Consider the following 17,170-nt stretch of genomic DNA (forward strand, 5'->3'; position numbering starts at 1 on the left):
ACACCCATATTCAGGAAAGCTTTATAGGTAGACAGGAGGAGCTTTTTAAACGTTCGATGCATTTCCTGTGGCTATCGGCTGTCTCCTGCTTCTCCCCACACCCTGACCTGTGGCCAGAAGCAGTCACAACTTCTGCAGCACAGACACAAGACTGTTAAATACACAGTGTTCACAGTTTTGACATACACAAGACAATAGACGAGTATCTCAAAATTGGGTAGTAAAACCCGGGAAACATCACAGTGTTCCCAAATTCATTCAACTGGACAAGTCTGTAGACCAGTCTGGATCCTTCATCTTGTGCCCAGCCCCAGCAAATGAGATAGGAAATGAAGGATTTACACCAATACACTCCACATCCTCCACCTTTCACACACTATTTTTCCTGCATCCCCAGTTTTCATATCCCTTCTTTTGATCCCATTAATTCCTCCACTCCCTCTTTCTTGAGGGGGGCTTCAGCTCTGTGTCTCTCTTCACAATACGTAACATTGGTAAGACTTATATGTTTATTCTCCTTCAGATACTGCTGGACAGATCCATCCTAGAATCCCTCCCAGTATCCCATAGTGCCAGCACTTCCCATCAGTTGCACACACATCTCAGAAATGTGTGTTAACAGCCAGCAGGACATGGAGACAGACAGATGGGCAATGGATCACACTGCAAGACATTTAGGGAGGGTGTGAGGTAAAAGTGGTGGGTTCTTGGATATTAGCCCTACCCACTAGCCAAATCTATATACAATTCTGGGAAGTTCTACTGGATCCAAGGACTTTACTTGGAGCTGGGGTGGATAACCATAAATCCTTAAAGAGGGCCACTGTCCCTGTCTCACCGCAATGATCTCACCAGAGAGGAATGTGGGTTCTTCCATTATCAGAGCTTTAACGGTAACCCCTGGTTTTTTTCTACCCCTTTTTTCCATCGCCTGCTTTACACTATCACCCTAGAAACATGATGGTGGATAAAGGCCAGATGGCCCATCCAGTCTGCCCATCCACAGCATCCACTATCTCCTCTTCTCCCTAAGAGATCCCATGTGCCTGCCTTCTCTCATATCCTGAGAACAGGGAAATTCTATTTTTTTTTCTCCCTCCCACTCCATTAGAACTAAAATATAGCTGCCATAAGTCATATGTCAAATATCATGCTCTTGTACTAGACCCCCCCCATCCTCAACCTAAACCCAAACCTTCCACGAAGGTGGCAGCTTATACCAGTGGGTGGATTCAGGCTTAGTGTTGGGAGACTTCTCTGTTGGACACCATAGGAAATCCTGGCTCCTTGCATCACTGGAATGCTGGGCTGGTGATGGAGAGAAGGGGCACTGGATCAGAGTTCCAGGTACATCCCTTCTCCTTCATCCCTTTGTGCTCTTAATGTCTTGCTGCTTGGCCCCAGTTTTCAGATTTCTTTTGCAGCTGCATCTCCATTCCCTTTTTTCCATGATGGCGTTGTCAAAATTCAGAAACCCTTGATGTGGCAGTATGCCTCCATTGAAGCCAGAAGGATGTAAATGAGCCAAAGACAGATGAAGACCACCATGGCCAAGATCTTAGCAGCCCTGGGCCCTCCCAGCTCACCACCAATGGCAGGCCGGCGGCGGTACATCAGCATTGCAATGCTGAAGAAAGCTAAGATGGTGTAAAGGGTGACTGAGAAGGCTAGTGTGCCTGGTGTTACCCGGAAAGGCTCGCCCTTGCTGGCCCAATAGATGGCTGCAATGGTCCAGGCCACACCAATACCAAGGAAGACGTTGACTGCATTGCTACCCGTTACGTTGCCGATGGAAGCATCTGCATGCTGGTCTTGGATTGCTGCCACTTTACTGGCAAAGGTATCTGAAAGAGGATGAATGAGAGAGGTGTCACAGACATGCAACACAAAACAGAAAGAATAAGAGGCATACATTTAACATTAAGACTGGGATCCCAGCCTCCACCCCATTCTCTCTTAGGGACATGTTAGATGCTGAAGCAGTAGCAACACAGTCTGGCCCCCTTTTATGAATCTTTGGGCATCAGAAATGGCAAACCAAGAAGCATGGCATCTGTCAAATAATTGTGTAAGCTCCCTGTTTCCCACTTCAGACTTCTATTGTAACCAGTACTAGCTGGAGAGAAGCTCTAGGACCATGGATGAGACATTGGAAGAGGAAAATGGAGTTGAGAATGCAAAGCACAGGAGAAAGAGAGAAAAAGACAGATGTTTAGGAAATGCCCAATGCTGTTTTGCCAAGTGGATAATTAAGAAAGATAATCACAGTAATTAAAAATAGAAGCCTCTATCTTCCTTTTCAGCACCAACACTCATACATTATATACAGAAACCCTTAGTCTGACACCTGGTCTCCTTGTCCCCAAACCCTACACTAGCTCATCTTGGCCTTTCCAAGAAGGCCCAGGTCATCATGGACTGGTTTATGGAGAGTCTGAGATTGTCTCCATGGATGCCATGGGCTTAGTCTGTCCCTGATGACTGGGCTTGTTGGTAGCCCAAGCTCACCCCGGCCATCTAAGCAGCCCCTTCACCTGGCACAGAGGTCCCCAGTGCTACAAATACCACGGCTGTAACTGAGTCCTTCAGCCCCACAGTGCAGCCAAAGTGTGAGGCCAGGTCTCCAGTGATGGCTGTGAGAGCCCCGATGAGGCAGATGGACACGATGAAGCAGGCCCAGCCGCTCCAGTATTCAGTAGGGGGGACAAAGGCAAAGAGAACCTTCCAGAACACTGTCAGGAAATGCATGATATAATCAAAACAGGATGGGAGCCGTTCTTCTCCACTATCATCATCATCATCATCACCTGTAGGAAAAAGAGAGGGAGAAGGCTGAGTAATGGAAACAACAGATAGTTGATGCCTGAGAATCCTGGAGAAGAGAAAGAGTACCTAAGGGGAAGCATCTGGAAGGTTAAGGGAGGGAATAAATACTGGTTCTTAGGATGCTGATACTACAATAGCCAGAGAGGAGATGCCCCTCTGCTTGCCTGTACCTGCACTGACCGTCACTGCGCTGACGAACTGCTCCCTCCAACTGCTGCTCCCAACCACAAGCGACAGGTTTGTCTTCTTAATGAGTTTATCCACCGTGCTCTGTAGAAACGAAAGCAGCAGCAATTAGAGATGGGGCAGGTGGTAGCCCAGTCCTAAGGCTGTTGGGATGGATGGAGGGCTGTGCAGCAATCTGCCAAGATTCAAAGACCCCCCCCCCCCCCCAAGCACATGGGCATTTATGGGGATACACTTGCATGTATGGACTCATTGCCATGGCAACATAATTAGAGTGAAAGTCAATGAATAGAATAGTGAGTAGCAATTTGAACCATCCATCTGCCACCTGCCTATCCCACTAGGACACATTTGAATTTTTTTATTTTTTTTTTTAAATCTGTTTAAAGGAGGCTGCAGCTTTCTAGCTAAAAGTATGGTGGAAAATAGATAAGTGTTATTTATGAGTATGATATGAACTGAAAGTGAGATAAGAGTATGGCTGTTTTTTTAAAAATAATTTTTATTGAAGAATTTTCATATAACAAAAAGAAAGCAGTGGAATGGATATAGTGCTTATATATAATACAGATTTAGAATATAAACTCTTATAGCATCCAGCAATAGAATAATTACCATTCAAAAAAGGTGGTTGATGTACAAACTGTTAATTGTTGGAATCAATAAAGTTTAACAACCAAACATACAAACTCCATATTCATAAGAACATAAGAAATGCCTTCACCGGATCAGACCGTGGTCCATCTTGTCCGGCGATCTGCGCACGCGGTGGCCCATTTAGGTTCTCCTTTTTGGAGACCCGGATTTCCCGTATCTTTCAATATGATTTGCGAGAAGGTGTGCATCCAACTTGCGCTTGAAACTCGGAACAGTATTCTCTGCCACAACCTCCTCCGGAAGAGCATTCCAAGCGCCAACCACTCGCCGTGTGAAGCAGAACTTCCTAACATTTGTCCTAAACCTGCTGCCACTCAGTTTCAGGCTATGACCCCTTGTCCGTGTCACCTCCGAAAATGTTAGTAATGCTGTTTCCTGGTCTATTTTATCAAAACCCTTTAATATTTTAAAAGTCTCTATCAAATCCCCTCGCAATCTTCTCTTCTCGAGGGTGAAGGGATTTGATAGAGACTTTTAAAATATTAAAGGGTTTTGATAAAATAGACCAGGAAACAGCATTACTAACATTTTCGGAGGTGACACGGACAAGGGGTCATAGCCTGAAACTGAGTGGCAGCAGGTTTAGGACAAATGTTAGGAAGTTCTGCTTCACACAGCGAGTGGAATAATCTATAATAATAAAATGCTAAGCGCGCATGCGCACTCTTGCTGCGCGTTCCCTGAGATCTGATCTGTCGGGAGGTGGCCACATGAGTGCGCATGCACGCTTACCAGCATCTCTCTCTCTGACAGCGGGCTTGAATACTTCCAATTACCTGACAAAGTTCATTTTTTAGCTCAAGCTGCCGCCGCGGCTCCTCTCTCGAACCGCACCAGACGGGGATTGAGAGAGGAGCTGCGGCGTCGGCTTTGAACTAAAAAATGAACTTTGAAAGCGGGCCGGGGCCCGCAGCCAGCCGCCGATCGCCACCACGAGCGAAGTGAGGAGCCGGCCCGGGCGGCACAAAGTCCATGCCTGACACCGACTCTGCCTAGCACTAGCTGCACAGCCGAGCTGCTGCCGTTGCTGCTCCGTGCAACCCCAGCCTCCTCCTCCTCCTGCAGATGTGTGCGCACAGACAGGCGGGCGACCCGCAGACAGGAGGCTGCCGAAACCAGAAACGCACGAACCTTCCCAGTGGGGGGGGGGGGGGGAACGGCGTGCGACGGCGAGGAGTGAGTGAGAGCAGGCTGCAGAGGCTGTCGGTACCTGCAGGCCGCGGCGGCTTGAGGCGGATGTCAGTGGAGGGCAGACAAAAAAGAATGGAGGTAAGGGTTGCTGCTGGACATGGGAAGAGGTGCTGATGGAGGGGGGGGGCAAAAAAGGAAGGGAGGCCTACTGCTGGACAGGGGGAGTAGAAAAGAGGTACTGTTGGAGGGGGGGCAAAAAAAGGAAGAGAGGCCTACTGTTGGACAGGCGGAGCAGAAAAGAAGTGCTGCTGGACAGGGGAAGAGGTGCTGATGGAGGGGGGGCAGAAAAAGGGAGGGGGCCTACTGCTGGACAGGGGGGAGTAGAAAAGAGGTGCTCTGGACAGGGGAAGAGGTTCTGATGGAGGGGGGCAAAAAAAAGGAAGGGAGGCCTACTGCTGGACGGGGGAGGAGAAAAGAGGTGCTGATGGAGGGGGGGCAAAAAAAGGAAGGGAGGCCTACTGTTGGACAGGCGGAGCAGAAAAGAAGTGCTGCTGGACAGGGGAAGAGGTGCTGATGGAGGGGGGGGGCAGAAAAAGGAAGGGAGGCCTACTGCTGGACAGGGGGAGTAGAAAAGAGGTGCTGCTGGACAGGGGAAGAGGTGCTGATGGAGGGGGGGCAGAAAAAGGGAGGGGGCCTACTGCTGGACAGGGGGAGTAGAAAAGAGGTGCTGCTGGACAGGGGAAGAGGTTCTGATGGAGGGGGGGCAAAAAAAAGGAAGGGAGACCTACTGCTGGACAGGGGAGTAGAAAAGAGGTGCTGCTGGACAGGGGAAGAGGTGCTGATGGGGGGGGGCAAAAAGAAGGGAGGCCTGCTGGACAGGGGGAGTAGAAAAGAAGTGCTTCTGGACAGGGGAAGAGGTGCTGATGGAGGGGGGGAAAGGAAGGGAGGCCTACTTGCTGGACAGGGGGATTAGAAAGGTGCTGTTGGACAGGGGAAGAGGTGCTGATGGAGGGGAGGGGGGCAATAAAGGAAGGGAGGCTTACTGCTGGACAGGCGGAGTACCTTGGAAAAGGCAGCTAAAGATCAAAAGAATTCACAAGAAGCAATTCAAGAACCATTGGATATAACAGCTTTATTAGAGTTCTCAGATAGGGAAGTAGCCATTCCGGCTACCTTGCTTCTTTCAGTTGCTCTTACATTGGATAAAACATGGCTATTGAAATTATACTTTAAAAATAAACATAAAGAATTCTTGGGACTAAAAGTTCAAATGTTTCCTGACTTGGCCAGGGACACACAGAGGCGGAGAAAATAATTTTTGTTATTAAGACCAGCAATTACTGCCCTGGGTGCTACCTTTTTTCTTCGGTATCCTTGCAAATGTATAGTTCATTATAAGTTACACAAATTTTTTTGAACCCTCACAACTGACAACATTCCTATCACTGTCAAGGCTGGAGAAAGCTCATGATGGATAGATGACTGCCTTAGCACAGTTTAACCTATAATACATCAATACACCCACTGTAAAACTAAACAAGCCAGACTAGTACAGATCAATCCTACACTGTCAATCCTAACAGAAAACCATGTCTTTCGAACAAAGAACAAAGAAAACACCTTCGCCTAGTATGGAATATATCATCACAAACTAACCCCTCCCCCTTTTTTTTCAAAACTAGTGTGGATTTTAGCCACGGTGGTAACAGCTCTGACGCTCATAGAATTCTGAGCATCAGAGCTGCTACCACCACAGCTGGCACTAAAAAATGCTCCACAGTTTTATAAAACGGGGGGGAGGGAGGGGGGATAAAATAGAAATACATAGACAAAGGTTAAATTGAACCAGCAAGAAGCTGGATTCTGCATACAATGCAACACCACAGAAACAGTGACACATGTCTCCTAAAGCAATAAATAAATAGAAAATTTTTGTTCTACCTTTGTCTTCTCTGGTTTCTGCTTTCCTTCCATCCACTGTCTGCCGTCTCTCTGCCCCTATATGGCATCTTCTCTCCTAGGCTCCTTCCCGAAACTGTATGCCTCCCCCTTCCATCTCTCCTTTCACTAGAGAATGACACGGTGACGGTTTACCCGCGGCCACCGCATTTAAGCCGCGGGTCACCGCCGAAAACGGAGAAGAAAACTAGCAGTCGCTGCGGTGACGGGGACAAGGCCATTCACCGACCGCGGAAACGGTGAACAGGTTTGTCCCCGCGGGCCAATGTACCCCCTTCTAGGAACCGCTATTTCACCGTGCTCCTCATTTGTCATTTCAACCCTTCCTGCCAATCGCAGCAGAAGGGTACCCAACCCCTCCTGCCGGTCCTCCCAATGGCCTCCCCTAAGATCGCCGGCAGGAGGGTACCCAACCCCTCCTGCTGGACACCCCCCCCCTACGAACCCTCCCACCCCGGAACCCCCTTAGTCTTACTTTTCAAGTTGGACCGGACAGCTCCTCGCTCGTCTGGCCAGCAGGCCTGCCTCCGTCCAAATGAGGCGGGCCCGCCCCTCCCCTCCCCTGCCTAACCCACAGGATCCTAGGGCCTGATTGGCCCAAGCACCTAAGGCCCCTCCTATAGCGGGAGTGGCTTTAGGTGCCTAGACCAATCAGGCCCTAGGATCCTGTGGGTTGGGCAGGGTAGGGGCGGGCCCGCCTCATTTGGACGGAGGCAGGCCTGCTGGCCAGACGAGCGAGGAGCTGTCCGGTCCAACTTGAAAAGTAAGACTAAGGGGGTTCCGGGGTGGGAGGGTTCGTTGGGGGGGGGTCCAGCAGGAGGGGTTGGGTACCCTCCTGCCGGCGATCTTAGGGGAGGCCATTGGGAGGCAGGGGAGGGGAGGGGAGGGGCGGGCCCGCCTCATTTGGACGGAGGCAGGCCTGCTGGCCAGACGAGCGAGGAGCTGTCCGGTCCAACTTGAAAAGTAAGACTAAGGGGGTTCCGGGGTGGGAGGGTTCGTTGGGGGGGGTCCAGCAGGAGGGGTTGGGTACCCTCCTGCCGGCGATCTTAGGGGAGGCCATTGGGAGGACCGGCAGGAGGGGTTGGGTACCCTTCTGCTGCGATTGTCGGGAGGGCCGTTGGGGGGGTCTACAGGAGGGGTTGGGTGCCCTCCTGCCGTGATCGCTGGGGGGAGGGGAGACTTGCAGCCGTAGCCGCGGTCACTATGCTAATCACGGCAGCATTTAAAGTACATGTCGTGTTTGTTTTTGCATTGCTAGCCCCAGGGGTGGTGGAAGATTAGTGATTGAAAAACTGTATGAAAAATAACTATTTTAAATTTAGTGATCAAAATGTGTCAGTTTTGAGAATTTTTATTAATTAATTTTTTCTCTGCGTGTTTTGTTTTTGTATAGTTATTAACTAATATTTAACTAAGTTTTAAAGTTTTAAAGAATGTTTCCTTTATACGTAAATAAAGAAAAGTGAATGGGATTGCAGTGGCGGTGACGGGGCGGTGAATGGGGTGGCAGTGGCGGTGACGGGGCGGTGAAGAGGATGGTGAGACGGGGACGGGGCGGTGACGGGGTTGGTGAGACGGGGACGGGGCGGTGACGGGGATGGTGAGACGGGGACGGGGCGGTGACGGGGACCAATTTTTTCACCGTGTCATTCTCTACCTTTCACCTCTATTGGTCTGGCATCTCTCTCCTCTCCTTCCCTCTCCCACACCTCTCTTCTGCAATCCTTTTCTTCCCTAATTTTCCTTTTCAATTTATTTTCTGCATCCATCTAGATTACATTCTTACTACCCTCTCATCAATTTCCTTTTTTTAATGTCTACCTACAGCTCGCCACCTCTTTCCCTCACCCCCTCCAGTATTTCCCTAACTCAATCCTTTTCCCCCCATCATGTGCCCTCCTTTTATTTATCCCCTCCTTCCATCATGTGCCCTCTTTCTCTACTCCTTCCATCTAGCTAAAGAAACACTGCCTGGGCTTTGCAGTCCCCAGTTATGTCTCTAGCAGGATATTTATTTTGAATCTGATATATTCTAATGACAAAATAGAAATAAAATGATTTTTTTTCTTCCTTTTGTTGTCTCTGGTTTCTACTTTTATCTTCTTTTCACTCTTTCTTCTACCGTCTGCCCTGTCTCTTAAACCCAGCATCTGCCCGTTCCATCCACTTTCTGCCCCTTCCAGAAACTCTCTGTCTCCCCCTGCCATTTCTCCTCTAGACCCCCCCCCCCCTTTGGTCTGGCATCCATCATCTTCCCTCTGTTCCCTCATGGTCTGGCATCTTTCTCCTTTCATCTCTTTTTCCCTCCCCCCTGTGCTTTTTAGCATCTCTTTCTTCTCATTTCCTCTGCTCAGATCTGATATCTCTGTCTCCTTCCCCATTCTCTGGCATCTCTCTCTCTCCTCTCTCTCTTCCCTTTCCTTCTCTGGCCTTCCTTCTTTATTTTCTGCCTCTGTCTAAATTAAATTCTTTCTTACTATGCAGTCCTCAGTTTCCCTCTTTTCACTGTGTCTACCCACAGCATGCCACCCCTTTCCTTCACCCCTCCACTATCTCACTAACTCTATCTTCTTCCCCCATCCAGCATATGTCCTTTTTCTTTATCCCTCCTTCCATCCAGTATGTGTTCTTTTTCTCCACTTCCATTCAGCATTTGCTCTCCCTTCTCCCCACTTCCATCATCTGCCCTCTTCTCTCTCCCCACTTCCATCATCTGTTCTCTTCTCTCTCCCCATTTCCAGCATCTGCCCCTTCTCCCCACTTCCATCATCTGCCCTCTTCTCTCTCTCCTTCTCTCCACTTCCATCATCTGCCCCCTTCTCTCAATCTCCATCCACCAAAGGCCCATCTCTCTCCCTTCCTCTCACCTTTCCGATTTTGGCAACAAGATCGGCAATGCCCCCCCCCCCCCCCGCGTTGTCACTTAAGATTGGCAATGGGCCTTCTTCTACCCCCGGCATCAACAGAACTTCAGATCAGCAACACGGTGCTCAGTCCAAAGCTTCCCTCTGACTCAGCTTCCTGTTTCCACCCAGGCAGTTCAGTCAGAGGAAAGCTTTTGACTGAGCACCGCGTTGCCGATCTGAAGTGCTGTTGATGCCGGGGATAGAAGGAGGCCCGTTGCTGATCTTAAGTGTCATCGCGGTGGGGGGGGGTGTATTGTTGATCATGAATTGCATCACGGGGGCGCCAACAATGCCGCTCATCGCCATTGCAGCCCAGACGCTGCCAATGGCCCCAATGTGATCTTGCCGGCCCTGCGCGGACCGGCACTGGACGGCCTGGACCTGGCCGGCTGTGCACCCCCCCCCTAAGGCATATACCCGGGGCGGACTGCCCCCCCCGCCCCCTCCTTAGTACGCCACTGCTGAACATAAACAAAATGAAGATCATGAACACAGAAAATGAAGATTTTGAGCTTTAAGGTGATAGAATAGAAGTTGTAAATGATTTCAATCTCCTGGGCTCTTTTGTAAACAAAGAAGCATCTAACAGGGAAGAAATACTCCACAGAATAGCACTAGGTCGCTCTTCAATGAAGGCTCTTGACAAAGTATTCAAAAGCAAAGAAATAACACTCCAAATGAAGATCAGACTTGTCCATGCATTCATTTTCTTATTGGTCAATTACAGATGCAAAAGCTGGACACTACGGATGCAAGACAGAAAGAAATTGATTCTTTTGAGCTTTTGTGCTGGAGAAGGATTTTATATGTGCCGTTGACCGCCAGAAGAACTAACAAATTGATTCTGTAAGAGATCAAAGCAGCGATGTCACTCGAAACCCAAATGATGAAGTTAACAACTGTCTTATTTTGTTCACACTGTCAGAAGAGAAAGATCATTGGAGAAGGACATATGTTTGGGAAGATCGAAGGAACCAGGAAAGAGGGCGACCTGCAATCAGGTGGCTGGACATGTTGAAAACCATGGGGATGATGCTGGAGGATGTCACTGCTCCATCATTAGGGAACACTATGCTTATGTACCTTCAGGAAGATTTCTCTTACCAAATTTAAATCAAAACTTAAAAACATTTTTATTCAAAGATGCATTTGACTGTTAATACTATATATGCTTCGAATATTTTACAGGATTTGTAAAATTATGTTTCCCTTTTAATGTCTCTCTCCTTTTGATTATTGTATTTCTCCCCCCTTTCTTACTTTTGTGTTAGTCTGTCTTCGTTATTTTGATTACCTTTTAATTTTAGCTTTGTAAGCATGTACACCTCTTAGATATTTAATGAGCGGTGTATCATATTTTTCATAAACTTGAAACTAGCAGAAAACCAATCTCTTTTTAGATCTGTAATTCATGAAGTTGCTAGGATTCAAGCGCAAGTCGATGGCACCCAACTACTACTAACCTCACTACTGAGGAAACTACACTGGGTTACCTGTCCAGAACAGGATTAGGTTCAAAATTTTCTGTCTCGTCTTTAAATCACTAACAGGACAATGCTCCGAGCCAATCACCAATAGATATCTACTACTTCAAAATGGGGATAAAGAAAGAACAGGCCATAAATATATCATATCTTTCCCCTCAATAAGAAAAGTGAAGTCAAAGAAACATCACCAACTATCTTTTGACTACCTAGAAATGAAAATATGGAACGAACTACCAGTTGTAATTAGGAGTTTGAAAACTTATTTATTAGAATGCTAGTCCTGCATGAGACTTATATATTCTCTTAGTCAAAATGTGTTGTCAGATATACCTAATACTTTATGTGATCTGCTCTGAAGCTGAAAGGAATAAAGCAGAATATACCGTATTTTTTGCTCCATAAGATGCACTTTTTTGCCCCCAAAAGTGGGTGGAAATAAGGGTGCGTCTTATGGAGCAAATATATCCAGCCGCAGAGAGAATTACACCCTCCTGGGTCCCTGGACACTGACCTCATGCGCCACGGCTCTTCTGGTGTCTGGGTGAGGAGGCCAGAATGGTAGCGCTGAGCCCTTGAAGCTGACTTCACCCTCCGTCTGCATGAGCTCGGAGGAGAGCACAGACACAACAGTCGAAATGAGGAGGCCGGGATAGTGGTGCTGAGCCCTCGCAGCTGACCTCGCTCTCCATTCACAATGAGTTCGGAGGAGAGTGCAGGCACCGCCGAAGACGCAACCATTGGGGTGAGGAGGCCGGGATGAAGATGCTGTGCTCTCACACCTGACCTCACCCTCCATCTGCGATGAGCTTGGAGGAGAGTGCAGGCACTGCCGAAGACACAACCGCTGGCCTCTATTAAGAACTTCCGGGGCAGCGAATTGGGACCGCAGCTGTTCCCCTGCTCGGGGAGGAGGCGGAGCCCAAGAACAAAGAACCGCCGGTTCCTGCAGCCGATGGAGCCGGCGACAGGGGCAGCGGCATTCCCCAACCAAAGCAGCACACCAACACCAGAGCCCCAAAGCTGCAACCACATCAGTCCAACCCCCATGTCTAAGATTTGCTTCCAGGGAGCCGAGCTGGTACTGGAGCATGCTCATACACAACCCCTCTGCTGTTTCTGCTTCCCGGGATATTTTTCCTATTAAGAAAGAGAATGATGGGTTCGGTGGTCTCTTCTGAGTTAGGGATGGGTCGCAGGATAGGTTGCGTATTCTTTTGGGTGTTTTGGTTGGTTGGTTGTTGGAGGGGGCTGTTACCCCTGAATGTTGAACTAGCCTGGCTGTCACTGTTGGGTGGGGGGTTGTCTATGGTGGATCTCTGGGCCAGTGTACTGTATGGGTGGGGGGAAGGGAATTGTTGAGAGGTGGGCTGGTTTTGTAATGTATTTGTTACTTGTTTGTTAGATTTTTGTGTGCTATATTAAATTCAATAAAATGTTTCAACAGAGAGAGAGAATGGGTGCGTGGGGTGTGTGTAACAAGCTGTGCATTAAAGATAAGGTTATCCTTTATTTTACCAATTGCTGACTCTGCAGCATATACATGTGTCTGTGGGCACAATGCAGGGACGTGTGTTGTACAATGCTAAGTTCACAGTTAAGCTCCCCAAGATTCCAGTGTGGCTATGTACTATTACATCTGTTTAATTGGATGATACCTCAAGAAGATTCCTTGGAAGAAAGTAGTTCTGGTGAGGTTGTGATGAGGGTAACTTAAGTATGAAGAATATTTTTTTTTCTTGTTTTCCTTTTTTAAATCTAGGGTGTGTCATATGGTCAGGTGCATCTTATGGAGAGAAAAATACGGTAAATCATCTTTAGCATAGCATAGCGCCAGAAGAAAGACCATTGTTTTTCGGTCAGAGATTCACCTATCTCATTCTCCCAAGTTTTTTGAGTTTAATACAAAAATGATTGGAATTGTTTTTGAAAAAATTTATAAAATGAAGAATCAGAGAATTTTGGAGCCACAGCAAATTTAAGTAAAGAAAAAGTAAATACGCTTCTCCCTCCATATTTGCTGTGATAGGGGATTAACAGATCCACGAATAACTTTTTCATGTGTTATTTGCTGTTTTCTATTAAAAACCATTGTGAATGTGGAGAAACCGCGAATAACAAGGTGGGAGACCTGGCCTGTTCCTGAAGGAGAGGCAAACAGTGAAGAAAGTGCTGGGAATCAACGATTTTCTCTGTAAATGCTTGGAATCAGCGATTTCTCTAGGCAAGCTGATGTAATTGGGGGGGGGGGGGAGACCTGGCCTGTTCCTGAAGGAGAGGCAAACAGTGAAGAAAGTGCTGGGAATCAACGATTTTCTCTGTAAATGCTTGGAATCAGCGATTTCTCTAGGCAAGCTGATGTAATTGGGGGGGGGGGAGGGGAAGAGCCAGCAAGCTAAAAACCGTGAATAATCGAAACCGCGATTGCTGAAACCACAAATATGGAGGGAGAAATGTGAATCTTTAGAGAGAAATTTCATACTAGTTTTAGCTTCTTAAATGGATTAACCAGTCGAAACCAATTATAGAATTGGGAGGATGGCTGTTTCCTAGTACAAATGAGCTAGGTAGTATCTCACTGAGACTCAGCTAGTCATGGTCAGCATTTTTAAGGCTGCAGCTGGCTCTATTCCCAGATGTTCAATGCCAGACAAGATCCAGGCAGTAGCATTAAATAGCTAGTTGTATATTAGCAGCTAAAACTTATGCTAAGTGCAATATTCAGTCCTTAATTGCATAAGCTGCATAAAGATAGGACTGCTAGTTGACAGGGGTGTAGCTACGGGAGAAGGGGGGTGGGGTGGGGGAGGGGAGGGCCTGTGCTTCCTCATGTCAGGCTCAGGCCCCCTACAACACTGTAGAAGCCGGTACATGGCTGGTGGGGATGCTAAAGACCTGCCAGCTGAAGAATTTCCCTGCTGTGACTCGGCTCATGTGATCTGAGCAGCAGAAGGCGGCAGGCTGTTCCAGCTTCCGACACCCAGCCCTTCCATGCATGCTTAGTTCATATATTTAAACTGAGCATGCGTGGCAGGTGGGGTGTCAGAGGTTGGAGTAGCCTCCCGACTTGCTGCGTAAGCTGCGTTAGGCTGGGATCTGGCAAGGAAACTTCAGCTGGAAGGGGCATTAGGTGGTCTAAAGTGCCTATGTAGGTGTGATATCATGACAAAGATACATGCTGTAAATGTAGGGCCAGAAAACCCTTGTCTACAATTCCAGCACCTATCTTTCGCAGAGGCACGATTCTCTATAGGGTGCCATCATGTGATTGACGCACCATCGGCAGCCGCTTTTTAGGCGGTTGCTGATATCGTCCCCCCTATAGAGAATCCAGGCCTTGGTACAGGGACGAATCACAACTACATTGCTAAAAGGACTGTTGCATATCTTTTTAGTGGGAGGAGGATGTGGCACCTTCTAGGCTTCTGTGTCTTATGCTCTTTCTCCCATCCTGCTGCTTTGTGATTTGGAAGCCCAACTGCCCTCTTTCCCACTCGCTCACAGTTTCAGCCAGCAGGGGCAGCCTCATTTCATGCTATAATAATCCCTAACAAATCCTGCCAATCAAGGCTGGATGCTCAGTATTGTAGGCCCCCAGATGAAGCCACCAAAGCTCTGCCAAGTCAGTCTGTCCATGACGTAAAGGGTCCACGCAGTGCTGATGTTGCTTTCATCTTCAGGACAGCATAGGAAGAGGTAGTGGGTGGCAGCAGCAGGCTTAGCAATGGGAAGGGGGGAAGATAAGAAGTTGGTGAATTGTGGTGGTGATGAGGGGAAAGGGAAATGCTGTCCCTCTGTGGGAGGGGGGTAGAGAGGGATAGGAAAGATGGTCAACTATAGGAGGTGGGGGTTACACCGGTGTAAGTTTTTTTGCCAAGTTGCTGGTACGTTTTTATTCTAGAGTTTACACAGGCTTATGTTTATCATCATTTTCATTTTTATATTTGCGGTTTTAAGTCAAACCTTAACAACCCTGGACCCCTGAGGAAGGCGTGTTTACCAAAACATGGACCGTGTCGGGTCCTTAGGTTTGTTTGAAGGATGGTAATATTTAACCGCTTTGATAATTGATATAATAAACATAGCCTGCATCTTGTATATCTTGTCTGCAGTTCCATTTGTTTTTTGTTTGGTGACTTATTTTTACTGCAGCTTTTGTTGGATTTTTCTTTGTTTTCTAGGTGAAACCCAGCCAGTCAGGTTTTCAGGATATCCACAATGTTTATTCATTATCATTCACACTACGGATTCACTAGAAAATCACTGCTTGTGTGTAAAAACTTTCTACCACAAAAACACAAGTCCACTCATTCAAAATAATATTTTGAAATATTTTTTTTTTTTAAATTTGATGTGATTAGACTCATAACCAAAATGCCATAGGGTAGGCAAGGGTTACCAAGGGACTATCATAGCCACTTCAATGTCCCAACCACCTGTACCTTGCCACACTTTGTACTTATCTTTATAGTGTGAGTGGCGGTTCTTTCACTTCACGGCTTGCCTTGCCACCTAGACACTAACACCTTATTTTAACATACAACACACAAACTCAAGGACTCTCCCAGAATGATTATTCATGAGATCAATTTGCATGCATTGCCTCCTTGGTACTGAAAGCTATCACCATGCATATTCATTATGGATATCCTGAAAACCTGACCGGCTGAGGTTCCCCCAATATAGGTTTGGGAATCACAGCCTTAGAAACTAGAATCATGGTGTGTAGGAAGGGCAAATTGGGATAAACAATCGCCGAGGACCTTGCTGGTCAGGCAGGCTTTAGTTCCTCAGAATGCCTTGAAACAGGGATTAAACTAAGACCTTTAAGTTTTGAAGGCACACATCTGAGATTGCTGCCATCCAATTTCCATGGGCCTCTGTACCATCTTAGTGGAGAAGCACTTAGCCTGGGTTAGGGTGGTCAACATGGGAGACTCGGTGGACATGAGATGTGCAAGAGTGAGGGGGACAAACCTTTGGTATAGCTATATCACAGCAAACCTCCCCCTCCCCCCAAGCCCTCTGCACTGATTATGTCTGAGACATGCTAATTCTTTCAGAGAAAATAAGTAAGCCCATATAGTTTAGAAGAAAACATAGCAAACCGGTAATAGTATGCAAGGTGCTGATAAGAACATGGTCCCTAACTAGATTAGCAAAAACCTTTACTTTGCAAATGGCAACAAATGGGTTTCTTTTCTTCTCTGCCAGAAAAGTAATCTTGATGCCAGCTCGTTCATCTGATAAAATCCACTGCAGGAACATTAACTAATCCCATTGCCTCTTGCAGCAGGAGCGGGCCCAGCTTCTTTAAAAAGGAGCCCTCCATGGTCCCAGAGAGAGACTCCATGGATCGCTGCCAAGTTATGCACTTCCAGGACGGAGACTTTTTGGCCATTTCTGTTTGTGAATTTGCATCTCAAAGCAGTATGCTATTTGTAGTTCCTGATTTTACACACTGAGGCCTAGATTCTCAAAACGCCGCATAAAAAACTGACAGGCCGCCGTTACAGTAGCGATTTTAAAAAAGTGACTCATTCTCCAAAAACTGCTCATGCAAGTGAGGTTGGTGGAGAGTAGCGAAGATTTGCTAAATTTGCATATGCCTATCGCTGGTGATAGCATTGGGCACATGTGCAGAATAAACACAAAAAACCTAAAACAACAACAAATTGAGCTGCAAGTAACCCTCTATCTGACAGTGGGAGAGATGCCCACTCTCTCCGCCATCAAGCAATACACTCCTAACGTCCCCCAGCAGCGGTAGAGATGCTCATTCTCTCCTGCTGTCATACAATCCTGTGCCTCCGATGACCCCCCCCCCTCTTCCCCATACCTTACTTAGATGGCTGGCTAGAGGAATGCCTATTCCCTCTGGCCAGCTGACCCACCTCTTCAAAATGGCGGGCCTTCCCCTCCCTGGTTCCAGGGAGGGACTTGAGGCTCTGATTGGCCCAGGTTGTTTAAGGTCCCTCCTATGGGGCATAAGGGGAAGGCCCGCCATTTTGAAGAGGTGGA

The 17,170-nt window shown here is 47.5% G+C and overlaps 1 protein-coding gene across 4 annotated transcripts in view; it reads right to left on the reverse strand.

The window, feature by feature from the left end:
• Positions 1-56: 56 nt before the first annotated feature.
• LOC117364438 (sodium/calcium exchanger 1-like) overlaps positions 57-17,170 on the reverse strand; it is a 79,775-nt gene continuing 62,661 nt past the window's right edge. For all 4 annotated transcript variants that reach the window (XM_033953600.1, XM_033953602.1, XM_033953604.1 and 1 more), the window contains 3 exons: positions 2,997-3,096; positions 2,535-2,807; positions 57-1,844 (listed from right to left, as the gene is read on the reverse strand). In XM_033953600.1, the coding sequence (XP_033809491.1) occupies positions 1,468-1,844; positions 2,535-2,807; positions 2,997-3,096 (750 nt within the window). In that variant the 3' untranslated portion in view covers positions 57-1,467. The remainder of the gene's footprint in view (positions 1,845-2,534; positions 2,808-2,996; positions 3,097-17,170) is intronic.

The sequence above is a fragment of the Geotrypetes seraphini genome, chromosome 8 (genome assembly GCF_902459505.1).
Source record: "Geotrypetes seraphini chromosome 8, aGeoSer1.1, whole genome shotgun sequence".
Taxonomy (NCBI): Eukaryota; Metazoa; Chordata; class Amphibia; order Gymnophiona; family Dermophiidae; genus Geotrypetes; species Geotrypetes seraphini.